Genomic DNA, 17659 nt, shown 5'->3' on the forward strand with positions numbered 1-17659 from the left:
TACCAGAGAGCAGAAGGTCCTGTCACATCGCTGAGAATGTGGGCACTGTGGCTCCACTCAATAGTGGAGCTCAGACACTAGGGCTCCGCTTAGGGGGCCAGTGATGGATGGGTCACTTATCTTCTTCCTTTGCTCCATCCCTCCATCTTCTCTCATCCTCCCATTCTCCACTGTTAATAAGAACTAAGATTTAATTACTTGGAGGATTTTAGGGGTTCCCATTGTGGCTCAGCAGTTAACAAACCTGACTCACATCCATGAGGATGCAGATTTGATCCCTGGCCTCTGCCAGTGGGTTAAGGATCTGGCATTGCCGTGAGCTATGGTGTAGGTCGCAGAGTCAGCTGGGATCTGGCGTTGCTGTGGCTGTGGTGTAAGCCTGCAGCTACAGCTCTGATTCACCCCCTAGCCTGGGAACCTCTATATGCCTCGGGTACAGCCCTAAATAGACAAAAAAAAAAAAAAAAAAAAAAATTTGGCAAATTTTAACGAAGAATTTCCTCATAGCTATTTTAGTGGTCTCATGGTAGATAGTTTTTGTGTGTGTGCTGCAATACATTTACATTTATATTGAAGATAGTAAAGCTATCCTGTAGTTCTAATGCTTCAACTTTTCTCAGCATGGCTCCAAGAATAAGTCCATAGTGATACAGGTTAAGGTAGCCAGGTAGGCAACAACTTAAATCATTCCAGGAAGCTCTTATTTCTTCCAGATCTTATTTTCCTTAATACTCAAGCTTCAATTTCACCATTGGAATGTCACTTCTTTAACCAAAGGATTTTATCCCTTGCTCAGAATGTAATTCCCGGAGAGCTAGAACCCACAAAGTCTGTCAGCTGTTTTTTTTTTTTCCCCTGTATAAAAGTTTATTAGATCCTTTCCAGGGAGGTGCTTTGGATGAGAGTGGCAAGAAGCAGCCCTGGATCTGCTTGAAAAGGAAGGGAAGGAAATGGTTTGGAAGAGCTCCCGGGTGTGGGGGGAGGGGGGAGAAAGAAGAGACGCCATCACATGGAAAGGCGACTTCTTGACGAATATTGTCACCTTTGACATTGTACTCTGGGCCATCTGCACTCATGTGTGCCTGAACCTGTCCTTGGTTCACAGGATGGAAAATGTAAATGATGACGAGTCAAAACATGACCTTTTCTATAACAGGATGCACCACCCTAGATTTTGATAGTAGATTTCCTTTATTTTTTTATTTTTTATTTTTATTTATATTTTATTTTTTTGTCTTTTTGCATTTTAGAGCCGCCCCCGGGGGCGTATGGAGGTTCCCAGGCTAGGGATCCATTGGGAGCTGCAACTGCCAGCCTACACCACAGCCACAGCAACTCGGGATCTGAGCTGCATCTGCTACCTACATTACAGCTCACAGCAGTGCCAGATCCTTAACCCCCTGGGCGAGGCCAGAGATCCTTGAACTGCGTCCTCATGGATACTAGTCAGGTTCGTTAACTGCTGAGCCATGACGGGAATTCCCTATTTTCCCTATTTTTTTTTTTTTTATTTAAAAAAAAATGTTATTGAAGTATAGTTGATTTACAATATTGTGTTAATTTCTGCTGTATAGCTAAGTCATATTTCAAAATATCAATACACTACTAACAATGAAACTACTAAATGCAATTAAAAATTATTTTGTCCTTTTCCCCCCAAGAGTATATTCTGATATGGATATATAGTCAAAATTCCATGTTTGAAAGTCACTGGATGAAATTCTTCCTGTGTGACTACACTGCCAACTTGATATGAAACTAGGTTCATTCGTTTCCATTTTTTTTTTCCCATTTGTTTTTTTTTTTAGGATTTGTTTTTCCTTTTTAGTTGTAAAAAAACATAACATTCCCAGGAGTTCCCGTCATGGCACAGCGGAAACGAATCCTTCTAGGAACCATGAGGTTGTGGGTTCCTTCCCTGGCCTCGCTCAGTGGATTAAGGATCCGGCGTTGCTGTGAGCTGTGGTGTAGATCACAGACATGGCTCGGCTCTGGCATTGCTGTGGCTGTGGTGCGGGCTGGGGGCTACAGCTCCAATTGGACCCCCCCAGCCCGGGAACTCCCATATGCCGTGGGTGCGGCCCTAGAAATACAAAAGACAAGACAAAAAACACAAAACAAAACAAAAACTTAACATTCCCAAATCAAAACTTATGTAAAATAAAGCATATTTACAGGAGTCTCCTTTTTAGCCTTGTCCTTCTTCCTGCGTTTCCTCCTTCCCCCAGGGGTAACCACCGTTTTGATCTCTCCTTGTATGTTTTACAAATTGAAACGAAAATGCAAATATAATATTCTGCTTCTTTCTGATACTATGGTTGCATACCACGAAAGCAGTATTTTACACCTTGTCTTCTAGCTTCCTTCTATAAACTAGTTTTCACTAATGAGAGATATGTTAGATTTTTCAAAGAGTGGCCCTTTGTCCTGACAGAATGCTGATGTCAGAGAAGCACCTATGTTTACTCAAAGACCAGTACATGAGGGCTCATAGCAGCTTCATGCATAAAAGCAAAACCTGGGAACCACCCATATGTTCTTCAGCAGGTGCCTGGTTAAGCAACCTGTGATGTATCCATACCCTGGAGTACTCAAACATGAAAAGATTCGAACTATGATATGCACCATCTTGGATCTCAGAGGAATTATGCTCAGCTTAAAAAGGTGTTCTTAAAAGGTTACATGTAGGAAGTTCCCATTGTGGTGCAGTGGAAACAAATCTGACTAGTAACCATGAGGATGCGGGTTCAATTCCTGGCTAGTGGGTTAAGGATCTGTCATTGCCATGAGCTGTGGTGTAGGTCACAGACATAGCTTGGATCTGGTGTTGCTGTGGCTGTGGTGTAAGCCTGCATGTGGTCTAAGCCTGCAGCTGCATCTCTGATTCAACCCCTAGCCTGGGAACTTCTACATGCTAAAAAAGAGGTTACATGTAGATTCCATTTCTATAGAATTCTTTTTTTTTTTAATTTTTTGGGGGTTGCACCTGTGGCATATGGAAGTTCATGGGCCAGGGATTGAATCCAGTCTGCAGCTGTGACCTACACCATAGCTGCAGCAACACTGGATCCTTTAACCCACTGCATTGGGCCAGGGATCAAACTTGTACCTCTGCAGCTACCTGAGCCAACGTGATAACATTGCATGAAACTAAACACACACACACACACACACACACACACACACACACACACACACACACACACACATGACTGAGTGCATGTAAAACTGGTGAAGTTTGAATAAGATGGATGAAATATGTCAAAATCCATTGCTACTAGTGATATTGTACTGTAGTTATATTGGAGGATGTCTATTGGGGAACACTGAATTGAGGGTATTTGTGATCTGTGTTATTTTTTACAATTGCGTATATGAGTCTACAATTCTCTAAAATGGTCTTTTTTTTAAAAAAAAAAAAAGCAAAATTGTTTTGTGTGATGAGATGTGAGACTGGAGCAAAGCAGTTGTTCTAACAATATAAAAATGTGAATTTTCAGTGGTAACCAAAATTAGTGTACCGAATTTTAAGTAGGCATTTGCTTATTTCCTGTACACTTGTGTATATTTAAATTGGCTCCAAGCTTGGTTTTTAATCTACTTATTGCAAACACTTGGAATTGCCTGGTACTGGGATCGTCTTTCCTTTGGGCATCCACAGTCAAGGTCTGGGTTTAAGTGTGAGCATCTCTTCTTTGAAAAAGCAAGGTCAGGTGACTGTGTAGCCCTGTGCTTTGTCTGGTTTTCCTTCCAGCTTCCCTATGAGCTCTCAGGGCATGAAACATGTTTTTTCTGAAATTCCCATTATGGGACAGTGGTTAACGAATCCGACTGGGAACCATGAGGTTTCGGATTCGATCCCTGGCCTCGCTCAGTGGGTTAAGGATCCGGCATTGCCGTGAGCTGTGGTGTGGGTTGCATAGGCGGCTCGGATCCCATGTTGCTGTGGCTCTGGAGTAGGCCGGTGGCTACAGCTCCGATTTGACCCCTAGCCTGGGAACCTCCATATGCCACAGCAGTGGCCCTAGGAAAGGCAAAAAGACAAAAAAAAAAAAAAAATGTTTTTTCTGTTCACTGATGGGCTCGCAAGGTTTAGTACTGTGTCTGGAACATAATGAGAGCTCCATAAATATTTGACCAGTCAAAAACCATACCTTTCCAAATACTACTACTGTTTCTGCACAGGTAGAACTTCACAGATTGGAAAAAAGCTTATAGAACTTAAATACATGAAAATTTTAAACACTAAAGCAAGTGAACATTATTTAGTAGATAACAGAAATGATCATGTGTAATTAAGAAGTAGAATATTATGCTGTATAACACAGGGAACTGTACCTGGTATTCTGTGATAATCTTCGAGGAAGAAGAATCTGAAAGAGAATGGATGTGTGTACAGGTATGACTGAATCACTTTGTTGCACAGCAGAGATTACCACAACATGGTAAATCAACTATACTTCAATAAAACTTTCAAGGGTAGTTCCCGTCATGGCCCAGTGGAAACCAATCCAACTAGGAACCATGAGGTTGCTGGTTGGATCCCTGGCCTCGTTCAGTGGGTTAAGGATCTGGCGTTGCTGTGGCTGTGGCGTAGGTCAGCAGCTGTAGCTCCGATTAGACCCCTAGCCTGGGAACCTCCATATGCCACGGGTGCAGCCCTAAAAAATAAAAAGCAAATAAAATAAAATAAAACTTTCAAAAATGAAAAAAAAAGGTAGGCTGTTAAAATCATCTTGTGACTTTACAATGTTTTAAAAGGAGATGGGGGAAGAAGTCTGATCCTTGGTCTGTGTGGAACTGGGAAACATCCCAGTAACATGAGGGGTTAGCAAAGCACCTGGGATTAACTGGCTCTCTGAGTTGCTACAGCTTCCTAAGTATTTTGAAAATGTCTTTTAAAATATAAAAAGAGAACTTTTAGAGAAGTTCCCGTCATGGCTTAGCGGTATGAACCCAATTAGGATCCATAAGGATGTGGGTTCAATCCCTGGCCTCCATCAGTGGGTTAAGGATCCATCATTGCCATGAGCTGTGGTGTAGGTTGCTGATGTGGCTCAGATCCCTCGTTTCTGTGGCTGTGGTGTAGGCTGGCAGCTACAGCTTTGAATCAGTCCCTGGCCTGGAACTTCCATATGCCACAGGTGCAGCCCTAGAAAAGCCAAAAAAAAAAAAACTTTCAGGAACCTATCCTACAGAAATGAAATAACACTGCTACAAAGTATAAACATATCTATAGCAGCATTGTTTGCATTGACAAAGAATGAGAAACAACCAGGATATCTGCCTAGGAACAGTTGAATGATTTGTCCATCAATCCCAAGAAATATTATGCCTCTATTAAAGACAGGTTTTTTTAGAGCCACGCTCACAGCATATGGACGTTCCCAGGCTAGGGGTCAAATCACAGCTGCAGCTACCAGCCTATACCACAGCCACAGCAACATGGGATCTCAGTTCCATCTGTAACCTATACCACAGCTCACGGCAACGCCCTATCCTTAACCCACTGAGGGGGCCAGGGATCGAACCTGCATCCTCATGGATACTGGTTGGGTTCGTTACCACTGAGCTACAACAGGAGCTCCCTTAAAGAGAATACATTAAATATATGCTTATTAACTAGGAAAGGTGTTCATAATATATTAAGAGAAAAAAGCCGGTTTCGTTAATAGGGTCCCTTTTTTATGAAGATGTAAAGGTGAGTGGGAGCCTTCAGGTAGGTCTGGGTCTACCTGTGCTGTGTGTTCACAGAGAAGGTGTCAAGGTGCTCACCCAGCCTTTGACATCAGGCACCTCCGCCCACAGGGTGGAGGGCAGAGAAAGAAAGCGGCTAGCTTTTTTTTCTTTTGAAAAGAAACCAGGATATAGTATGAAATCATATTGGGCACCATGAAAAGACCAGAAGTCATGACTCATGGGTAGTATTGTTATTTCTCACACTAAGGATACGGTTTCGTGGACGTGCTGTCTGCATCTGCCATTTTATTTTCCTTGTTTTATTTTAATGAGGTTTATTTTTTATATTTTTATCATTTTCACCATTGTTTTCTTGATTTTCATTATAAAAGTGTGTTTGTGCCTTTCTATAATAAATCCTGTCCTGTCTAAATCTTCTTTTCTCTTTCTGATTTATTGATGTAATTATTCACCTTTTTTTGGTAGCTTGAAGATGATATTATTGTCAAACAGAATTATTTTAATACCATAAAGAATTTTGCACTTCAGCTTTCTTCTGAGGAATGGATGATACTTGAGTTCTCCCAGCTGGGCTTCATTGGTAAGAAAAGTATCAGATTTATCTATTTTTCTTAACTAACTGCGACTCTTAGAATCTTAAACTCTTTTTTTTTTTTTTTTTTTTTTTTTTTTTTTTTGGTTTTGACCTAAAGTTGTCTTTTAAAAAAAGGAAACCTCTGGAAATGGATTGCTTTTGAGGAAACTTGACTTAGGTAAACTTCCATGTATAGAGTGTTGAAAATTAACCCAAAATAGTATTTGGAGAGCTCTAAGATGGTAAGATGTACTCTGGAGCTCTGAAAGGCAGCCTGCTGGCTTTTGTTAAGTCTGCATAGAGCCAGCCCTAGTCCTGGGAAGCACATCTGGTTCCTTCTTCTCTGACACCTCCAATTTCTGTTTTAGAGCCCAGTGCTTCTATAAGATTGGGGTTCTTTTGTTTTCATTTTATTGTCTTTTTTAGGGCCACACCCATGGCACATGAATGTTCCCTGGCTAGGGCTCAAATTTGAGCTGTAGCTGCCCCCCATGCCATGGCCACAGCAATGCCAGATTCGGGCCTCATCTGTGACCTCCACCACAGCTCACCTCAGCACTCGATCCCTAACCCAGGATCGAATCTGACATCTTCATGGATGCTAGTCCTATTTGTTTACACTGAGCCACAACAGGAACTCTGATCGGGGTTCTTTTTAAATGAATGCCACACCATGGTTTTCCAATAGAAATTCCTTGTATTTGATGTAGAACACGAAGTTCTTGTTCAGTGATTAATTTGTATTCATGTGTTGCTTTCATGGATAAATCTGGGTGCTTAAGGTTTTTATTATTATTAATATTTTTTTGCCACTCCACGGCATGTGGAGTTCCCAGGCCAGGGATCAGATCTGAGCCACACTTGTGACACCACAGCTGTAGCAACACCCGATCCTTAACCACCTGTGCTGGGCTGGGATCGAACCTGCATCTCAGCGCTGCAGAGATGCTGCCCACCCCCTCACACCACAGCAGGAACTCCGGGGTGCTTGTTCTTAAAGTTTTTTTTTCCATTAAAATTCCTAAATTACCCAACTGAAGAGTATATTTAAAGTTGAAGAGTATATTTAAAGTTGAAGAGTGAACAAAATTTACTGGTGTTAAGAAACTCAGAATTGGCTCAGTGGTAACAAACCCAACTAGTATGATTGAGGACACGGGTTCAATCCTTGGCCTTATACAGTGGGTTAAAGATCTGGCGTTGCCATGAGCTGCAGTGTAGGTCATAGACTTGCCTCATATTCCAAGTTGCTGTGGCTGTGGTATAGGCCGGCAGCTGTAGCTCCAATTCTACCCCTAGCCTGGGAACCTCTGTATGCTGCACGTGCAGCCCTAAAAAGCCAAAAAAAAAGAGAAGGGATTCAAAAAGCATCTGTGACGTTTCAACGAGGAGAGAATTAGGAGTCCTTGGTTTTTGCTTTTATTGATTAAAAAGCTTTTTTTTTTTTTTTTACTTACACCTCTTAAGTTTCCATTTTTGTGGGAAGAATTTTAATAAGACATGAAGGAAAAACCTGTGGCTTGCTTCTTGAATCCTTTCAGCCAGTAGTTGTGTGATAGGTTTTGTAACGGAGAAAGTTGGGCATTCAGTCAGTACTTCCATTTACACCCAGCCAACGACTAAAAATGTTTAGCTCAATAAAGTAAGTTTGTTTGTGATAAGACAGATGGGGAAATCATTCACAATGATTTGTAGTTGAAACACAAGCTTAAGTGTATTTGTTGTATATTTAAGCTGTTTTGATGCTTGGTTTCTTCTTCACAGTTATTGACGAGGAATATCTTTTCAGGTAAAATGTTTCAAGCAACAGACCTAACCCTGTTTGTACAGTTCATATTTATGTTCTATAAGGAGAAACCTATTGATTGGCTCTTGGACCATATTCTCTGGGTGAAAGTCTGCAACCCTGAAAAAGATGCAGTAAGTTAATTTTCTGTACTTAGTAAACATGATGACTTTTAGGGAACCAGATTTTGAATGAACAGTTTAGTAGGTAGCTGAAAGAAAACAGGGTTTCCACTTAAGGGTTCAAGTCCTTGCCTTCTTTCTCGAACTGCAAGAAGTTCCTGGTTCAGAGGGACTTTGACATCAGGGAAGCTCACCTTTCTTGACTTGGGTGATGAATATTGATTGAGTTTTTCAGCTCAGATATTTCCATGCTATTGGCCATATCTGTCCTAGATTGGGGGTGGCGAGGGGGGGTCAGCGTCCTTCTGATTTTCTTAATATCCTCTGTCAGCTTGCTTTGTTCAAATATTTTGGGCACAATATCAGATCCCATCACACCTGGGTATAAGGAATAAAATTGAAGTCATATTTTATACCAAAACAATGACAAGTTTGCAAGAGACCTTATTTGTATGTTATCATGTGTAAGAAACCAGTATTCCTACCAGTCTGCTGACCTTTGGAATGTTGGTGGCAGCTGAGTAAACAGTGATTTTTGGCTTTCACTGTTCAAATACTAAGTTGACAGAAATCTTACAGTGAAAGGTAATTTGCACGTTTTCCATGTCCAAGCTGAATTGTTCCTCTGGAAAAAGTGTTTTTTATTTATTGGGTATAAGTGTAAATGGAATACGAATGAACACATTCTTAAAAATGAGTAGGTCAAGTTTGACACTTAATAATAAGAACATCTTTATTATAAGTGTATGTCCTTCTAGGGTTGGCATAACATTCATTCTCACACATAAACACTGAATTTGACTTCTTGACCTCTGTTCCTTAGAATAATGTGATCATCCTAGCTGCCAATACATTTTTAGGATACTATCTTCTGGTGTCTCTAAGGTCTTGTAGCATTCTCTTTGTGTGTGTGTGTGTGTGTGTGTGTGTGTGTTTAACCACTTTTTTTTTTTCTTTTAGGGCTGCATGTGTAGCATATGGAAGTTCCCAGGCTAGGGGTCGAATCGGAGCTACAGCTGCCAGCCTACACCACAGCCACAGCAACGCTAGATCCAAACCTCATTTGCAACCTACACCACAGATCAGGGCAATACCGGATCATTAATCCACTGAGCAGGCCAGGGATTGAACCTGCATCTTCATGGATCCTAGTCAGATTCATTACCACTGAGCCACGGCGGGAACTACCAGTAACCACTTCCTTGAAGCAAATCACGGAATATAATGAAATACGTTATCTACTTTCCAACAACAACCGAACACATAGATGGATTTGAACAGCTTATTTTTATGACGTAAGCCCTTGCATTTTCTTCGCAATTTACAGGAATTTTTATTGTAAGACTGAACAATTAATGTCGTCTTCACACTTCTACAACACACTTGCGTTTAATTGGTCTTGTGTAGTGTTGGCTAATGTATAGTTAGGTTCTAAAATGAACTTGTGAGGTGAAAATCTGTGATAGTAAAAATTGAAATCATGAAAACCCTTTAAATCATCTATAAGTTATAGTACATAACCCTTTGGAGAGTTTCACATATTCCTTTACACTCCTTCAGGCCACTTCACTCTTCTTATTTCTGTGGCCTGTAATTCTTCAGTTGTTTCCACTAGGATGTCAGGGAAGTTGTCCCCACACATTTCCTGGCCCCTAGAATAACATCCCTTTGACAGTGGTCTAGGAAACCCTTCCAAGCATTCTCACTTATTTCATTTAGCATAATATCCTCAAGGCCCATCCATGTTGTGGCAGATGGCATGATGTCATCTTTTGTATGTCTGAGTAGTATTCCATTGTGTGTATATGTGTGTGGGTGTGTTTGCAGACACACACCCCACATCTTTATCCATTCATCCATGGTGGGCACTTAGGTTGCTGTATCTTGGCTATTGTAAGTAATGTTGGGATGAACATAGGAGTGCGTGTGTCTTTTAAAATTAGTGTTTTCGGAGTTCTTGTCATGGCTCAGCAGTAATGAACCCGACTGGTGTTTCTGGTTTGATTCCTGGCCTCGCTCAGTGGGTTAAGGATCCAGCATTGCTGTGAGCTGTGGTGTAGATCACAGACGTGGCTTGGATCCTGTGTTGCTGTGGCTGTGGCTTAGGCCGGCAGCTGTAGCTCTGATTCAACCCCTAGCCTGGGAACTACCATATGCCACAGGTGCGGCCAGAAAAAGAGGGAAAAAAAAAGTCATTGAAAGTGGGAAGAGTTTATAAAAGCATGACACGGTGGTAGCCACGGCTGTCTTGAAGCACTTAGCTAGTGAATGCACACAAGAGTCCTGGCAGCACTGGTCCCAAAGGCTATGATCAAGTGAGAGGGCAGGTTGTCATCTGAAGTCTGGACCATGGTGCACTTAGAGTTGAACCACCGGCGTTCCTCAGCTCTGTTGAGATGGATTTGTCTGTTTTGATGTTGTTTACTTGCTTATCTTCAACTCATTGCCTCACATTTCCAGGTTACTTTCATGCAACAAAAGATGCCTTTTCTGATCTGTAAATTCTTCGTTATATTATTTACTTAAAGCTATTCTGCATATTTGAACCAAACCTTTAGTTTGTGCATTTTAATATAAAAAGTCATAGCTACAGTGACATATTTTGAAAGGTGGTTGAAATTAAACCTTTAACTCTCCACTTAGAATGTTTATTTTTCATTTCTGCATCATGTCTGTTTATCAGGTTGGTAGCAAATCTGTTTAATGCCTCAAGGGGACCCTAAAACACACATGACTTGGAATTATGAGATGAAGTTGGATTTACTTTTCAATATTTATTCTTATAAGAGGCTTCTGAGGACAAGATTTCACTTTGTAATGTACCACTAATTTTTTTTTTTAATGTTTAGAAACATTGTGATAGACAGAAAGCAAATCTGCGAATTCGCTTCAGACCTTCCCTTTTCCAGCATGTTGGTCTGCATTCTTCATTAACAGGAAAAATTCAGAAGCTTACGGTGGGTGATTTAATGTTATCTTTTCTCATGCACATACCATTTGTTATTTAGTGTATAATCATTGTTCTTCTTAAGTATAAATAAGCCATATGTGGTTAATATATTTTTCCTCCTAGGATAAAGATTACATGAAACCATTACTTCTTAAAATCCATGTAAACCCCCCCGCAGAAGTATCTACTTCTTTGAAGGTCTACCAAGGACATACACTGGAGAAAACTTATATGGGAGAGGATTTCTTCTGGGCTATAACTCCAGTGGCTGGAGACTACATCCTGTTTAAATTTGACAAGCCAGTCAGTGTGGAAAGGTTGGTCATTGTCAAAGCATATCTGGTCTTACAATTCAAAGAGATTATTCATAATGTGATTTACATTGGAATTTTTTTGTGTGTATAAAAAATGGGAGGAGTCAGCAGGTTCCAAATGATGGATTATAAAACACATTTCCTGCAACTCGGTAATAAAATGGGTGTGTTGCTTTCAGATATGATATCAGCATTTAGCATGTTTGATAAATTCTCTTGGTGTTCTGAATGTATATTTCATATAGGGTTTTTTGTTTTTTTTTTTTTAACACTTTGAGGTGAAATTCTCCCTCAAAATCTCAAATTAGTTTTCGTGTCTTTATTCTAGAATATCCCTTACAATTGGACTGAGAGCTCATGGGTGACCCAGCAGTTGGGTTGAAACGATACACTTGGCCACTGTGACAATTCCTAGTCAGTGGTTTTGCGAGAGCTGGATGATTTGTAGAACACCAGGGAGGAGTTTGCAGCCCTTCTTTTTTTTCAGCATTTCTGTCCACTTTAAAAAATTGGGGACTTTTTCTGCCCATTTTTTTACTTCATAGTCAGGATTTCTTCCATCTTTGCTCAGGGTTGGGTATGTCCCCCAGGCTGTCTGGGGCATACTTACTTAAATGTAATCCCCGTAACAGAAGCTAGTTCCCTAGCCTGTGGCATGTGACCTTATGCCTTCTTGTGTGAAGTCCATTTGTTTTGTTTTTCCACTTTTTAGGGCTGCACCTGTGGCATATGGAGGTTCCCAGGCTACCGGTCGAATCAGAGCTGCAGCTGCCAGCCTACGCCACAGCCACAGCAATGTAGGATCCAAGCCTCATCTGCGACCTACACCAACAGTTCATGACAACGCCGGATCCTTAACCCACTGAGCAAGGCCAGGGATCGAACCTGCATCCTCATGGATACTAGTCGGATTCGTTTTTGCTGTGCCACAAGGAACTTGCCCATTTGGTTTTTAGAATCCACCAAAAATCCTGGTGGAATAATTCTGTTTGAGGTGGTCAAAAGCAAAGCAGTTAATTTTAATTAATTACTTTTCTTTTGTTATTCTAAATGGATTCTAAAGAGGAATTTTAGTGTAAAAATGTTTTAAGCAATGAGAATATCACTGGAAAAACATTAAAATACTTTTGAGTAATATTTTGCACTTGAGTATATATTATTGGCTTTGTTATTACTTCATGTTCATTTTTATACTATATAGTGGTACTCTGCACTTGGAGGTGTTGTCTGTTACCCTTAAATAATCATTGTAGAGTTAGAAACAACAGTTTTCTTCACCTCAAGGACAGCCTCAAACCATGTTTACTGGTTTATTTTATTTTTTTAGATTAATTATTTTAAGTTTTACTGAAGTATAGTTGATTTACAAGGCTGTGATCATTTCTGCTGTGCAGCAAAGTGATTTAGTCATACATAGGCATACATATAGCCACATCCATTGTCTTTCAAATTCTTTCCCACATAGATGATCATAGATTATTGGGTAGAGTTCTCTATGCTATAGAGCAGGTCCCTGCTGGCCAGTCATACCACATACCTCAGTGTGCATATGCCAGTCCCAAAGCCCCAGTCTAGCCCTCCTGCCCCACTCCACCTATACCATTTGGTAACCATAATTCCATCAAAGAGTCTGCTAAAGAGCTCATATATTGGAGATCAAATTTATTAACAAGAAATACATTTACAGTACACCTCTGCAAAGTAACATTCACCCCACTGAGGGCACTTTGCTAGTAAAATGCAGTTCTTCTAAAATCCTAATGTCTGTGAATTTTCTTGGAGTCCATGGATAGAACGAACCTTCCTAGGACAGAGAAAAGAGATTATTTGATTTCCATCATAACTTATTTTCCAAGAGTGGAAAATGCAAAAGCGTTTTAATGCACAATGTGTTAATACAGAAGTGGTATTAGAATATTCTCTTATAACACGTGTGTTCATTATATGAAAATTTTAAAGTATGAAGAATGAGGAGGAGTTCCCCTTGTGGCTCAGCAGTTAATGAACCAAACTAGCATCCATGAGATGTGGGTTTGATCCTTGGCCTCACTCAGTGGGTTAAGGATCCGGCATTGCCATGAGCTGTGCTGTAGGTCACAGACATGGCTTAGATCTTGCATTGCTATGGCTGTGGTATAGGCCAGTGGCTACAGCTCCAATTAGACTCTTAGCCTGGAAACCTCTATATGCCATGGGCACAGCCCTAGAAAAGACAAAAAAAAAAAAAAAAAAAAAAGGAAAAACATCACAACCCCAAGGATGTCATTATGACCATATTGGCCCTTTTTTTCTTGGTAATTCTGTGTACTTTCTACCTTGAGATCATGGTCTACATGTAATTTTATATTTTATATTTTCCTCTATATTCGGTCATAAGTGATTCAAAAGCATTTTAATGGCTGCACAATATCTGGTTGCATGGCTCCACCATTAATGCATGTCTTCTAATATTAAACTTTTTAGGCGATATTGGGTTTTTCACTATAAATAATTACATAGTGAACACCTCTGAATCAGGTCTAAACTCAAGACTACATCCATGGGCTCTTTTCTTAAAAGTGTCTTTCCCTGTCCCATAATTTTGCATCTATTGCTGAGGGATTGAATGCTCATGGTTACATGGCTTTCCAAGTCAAAGATGCCTTTTTAAAAAAGTATATCTCAGAGTTCCTGTTGTGGCTCAGGGAAAACGAATCTGACTAGCATCCATGAGGATGCAGGTTTGATCCCTGGTCTCGTTTGCTGGGTTAAGTATCTGGTATTGCAGTGAACTGTGGCGTAGGTCGCAGACACAGCTTGGATCTGGTGTTGCTGTGGCTGTGGTGTAGGCCGGCAGCTGCAGCTCCGATTCGACCCCTAGCCTGCAAACCTCCATATGCTATGGGTACAGCCCTGAAATTAAAAAAAAAAAAAAAGCATATCGTATCTGAAAATGCTGGGAGTAATGTTTGGTGTAGTTTAGAAGAAGCTTCTTACTAGGGTCCCCTGACCTGTGCAACATTTGCAAATGAAGGTGACTTCTACCCAGAAACACCTTAAAGGTGACTTCTGTCCAAAAACACCTTTCACACTGTAACTGTATCATAACTATACCTTAACAATGTCTTGCTGAATATTGTTCACATGCAGGGTATTCTCAGTCAAATCTTACAGACTTTCTGTTACAACCATGTGAGGTAGGTGGGAATATCTACCTTGTATAGAGGAAACTCAGGCCCAGAAAGCTTAATGAAACTTGCTAAACAGGTGAAAATTCTAGTTAATGAGATGTAGAATTTGGATATGGGTCTCTCTGACTCCTGATCGTAAGCATTTAACCATTGAACTTCACTAAACTCAAGTTTTAGGTTTAGATTGAGATGGGCTTTGTCCCTCATCTACTTCCCACCCTCCCCCAAGTACTGTGCACATGCACACCAGGTTGCAGACTCTCAAAACATTAGAACATTATACTCATATCCAGAGAGTATTTTAGATTCATCACATATTATATACTCAATCATTATTCAACTTGTTAATATTGACAAATGGAATTATTCACGTGTTTGGCACTGGTTAATTCATTTTTCATTTACTAGCACTAAAATTAATTGTACTGGCTGAAACCAGCCATTGACCTGGCTGTGCCACATTGCTGTCCTAGTGAAAATTTTTTCTGCTATAAGATACAATAGTATTATATAATTGCTACAGTTATTCCTGTCACAGCTTCATATATTTAAAGCAGTATAAATAGCAATAAAAACCTCTCATCTTTGTCTTTGTGTGTGAAGTATGTTATTATGTTAGGCTGCATTACCTCTTCTGATAGGAGTTAATACATCACCCTTCGATTTTTTTTGGTTTTTGGTGCTGTTAGTTTTTGTTGTTGTTGTTTGGTTGCACCCCGGGCAGGTAGAAGTTCCTGGGCCAGGGATCAAACCCAGGCTCCTTAACCCACTGTGCCACAAGTGAAATCCATCCTTAGGTTTTTAATTTCCCTGTAGCTATTCAGATCTCATGATGCACAGTCATTGCAAACTCTAGTGTTGTTGACCTTATTCTGAGGTAAGGCCATCTTCTTGAATCTTTGTCAGGTGTAGCTTGACTCATATTATTCTTTTTATGCTTGTATTTTCAGTTATTTGTTTCATAGTGGCAATCAGGAACATCCAGGAGATATTCTGTTCAACACAACTGTAGAAGTTTTGCCTTTTAAGGTATGACTGTTTTTTTCCCCTTAATTTTTCTTGAGAACCAATATGAATAGACCTGATTTGAGGATCTTATTTATGAAAGAAAATTCTCATGATGGCAGGACCTCAGTGGTGAGGTGGTGAGTAATATTAACTTTTTTTGGAAATATGGAACACCTCATGTATTGTCCCATTTGCCTGATTCATCGAAAGAGCCTTTATTTTGCTTCCTGTTGGAAAATAACTTAAGAGTTTGTCCTGGGAAAAGAAATGAATCATTATTTTTACTTAAATTTTTACCTGCTGTTTGTATTTGGAGTCCCTGAATAACATATAGTTTTTTTTGTTGTTGTTGTTTTTGGTCTCTTGTCTTTTTAGGGCCGAACCCGTGGCATGTGGAGGTTCCCAGACTATGGGTCTAATCGGAGATGTAGCTGCCAGCCTACACCACAGCCACAGCAACGCGGGATCCGAGTCGCCTGTGTGACCCACACCACAGCTCACCGCAACGCCAGATCCTTAACCCACTGAGCGAGGCCAGAGATTGAACCTGCAACCTCATGGTTACCAGTCAGATTCATTTTTGCTGCGCCACAGCGGGAACTCCACCATATAGTTTTAATGCCTCTTGACTAACACACAAAATGAATGTATTGGTCTCTGAGGAATGCTTAATTTCTTTCAAGTTACTTCTCTCTATTTTTAATAGAAAACAGCATTCTGTTAAATTGATTTAAATGGAAATTGATTAAAATTTAAAATTTATAGCCACCCATATATTATATACAGATTCAGATGATGTTTTTTAAAAAAAAGCACTTATATTGATAAGCATTTTAAGGTTCAAGACTGACAAGGCATTTTCTCTTTTCAAAAATAGCTTTGCCACAGATGCCACTCGTCTATTTGTTAAGACATGCTTGGGAGTTTCCATTATGACTCAGCAGGTTAAGAATCCAACTAGTATCCACAAGGATGCGGGTTTGATCCCTGGCCTCACTCAGTGGGTTAAAGGATCTGGTGTTGCCATGAACTGCAGTGTGGATTGCAAATGCAGCTTGGATCTGGCGTTGCTGTGGCTGTGGCGTAGGCCGGCAGCTGTAGCTCCAATTCAACCCCTAGCCTGGGAACTTCCATATGCCACATGTGCGGCACTAAAAAAAAAAAATTCATAACCTAGATTTGTTTAAAGTAGGAATACTCATTTATAAGATGTTTTTGTTCTATTTTAGAGTGAAGGTTTGGAAATAAGCAAAGAAACCAAAGACAAACGATTAGAAGATGGTTATTTCAGAATAGGTAATACCTACTTTAACTTTTTTTTTTGAACTGCTTAAGGGCTATTTACACACTATTTATTATATTTAGTGTGAGTATTCATATGCTTCATTATACAAACGTAAACATGTTTGATGACAAGCAGCTGCCCTTAGACCTTGGAGAGAGAGTTATATAATAGGCAGTAATTGCACCATATTGCCCTTCCGAAATTTAAAAAACGATGAATTGTGAAACAGTAGGTATTAAAGTAATACCTACTTTAAACCCGTAAAATGTCCTTTTCTGGACTGAAGCCTGAAGTAATTTTAAGTTCTTTGCACATGTTAATCAGCATTAGGATTATAAATGCCAGTAGACTCTTAATTTGTTCTCATGTTCTGGTATAGACTTTTGTTATCTGGACCCAACTAGGATTTCGGGTCAAGGGCACCTTTGCTAGTTCCTTTTTCTTCTGCCATCTGCTCTTTTGTCCTTGTCACTGGAAGAGTGTCTGCTTCCAGCCACCTCCTGCAGCCTTGTGCTGGGGGCCCTTAGCTGGTTACCCTTGTTGTCTCAGCACCATCCATGTGACAGGGTCTGTGCCTTGAACTTCTGCCTCCCTCCTGAGCCGTCAATCTGTACTGAGATGACCACCAACAGGCTCCCAGAGGCCATGTAGCCATCTCGCCCAAGGGCCTGCAATATGGACATCTCTTTATTGGTGGCCACAGGTTGTGCTGTCACTGTTTATCTGGCTGTCTGACGTGGGGAGACACCC

The 17659-nt window shown here is 40.4% G+C and overlaps 1 protein-coding gene across 4 annotated transcripts in view; it reads left to right on the forward strand.

Annotated features, from left to right (window-relative positions):
• The window catches only part of MGAT4A (mannosyl (alpha-1,3-)-glycoprotein beta-1,4-N-acetylglucosaminyltransferase, isozyme A), a 107146-nt gene that overhangs the window by 74136 nt on the left and 15351 nt on the right, over positions 1 to 17659 (forward strand). For all 4 annotated transcript variants that reach the window (XM_013987863.2, XM_003124907.5, XM_021085703.1 and 1 more), the window contains 6 exon segments: positions 6166 to 6280; positions 8064 to 8194; positions 11032 to 11139; positions 11256 to 11449; positions 15567 to 15645; positions 16854 to 16920. In XM_013987863.2, the coding sequence (XP_013843317.1) occupies positions 6166 to 6280; positions 8064 to 8194; positions 11032 to 11139; positions 11256 to 11449; positions 15567 to 15645; positions 16854 to 16920 (694 nt within the window).

The sequence above is a fragment of the Sus scrofa genome, chromosome 3 (genome assembly GCF_000003025.6).
Source record: "Sus scrofa isolate TJ Tabasco breed Duroc chromosome 3, Sscrofa11.1, whole genome shotgun sequence".
In the NCBI taxonomy this organism is placed as follows: domain Eukaryota; kingdom Metazoa; phylum Chordata; class Mammalia; order Artiodactyla; family Suidae; genus Sus; species Sus scrofa.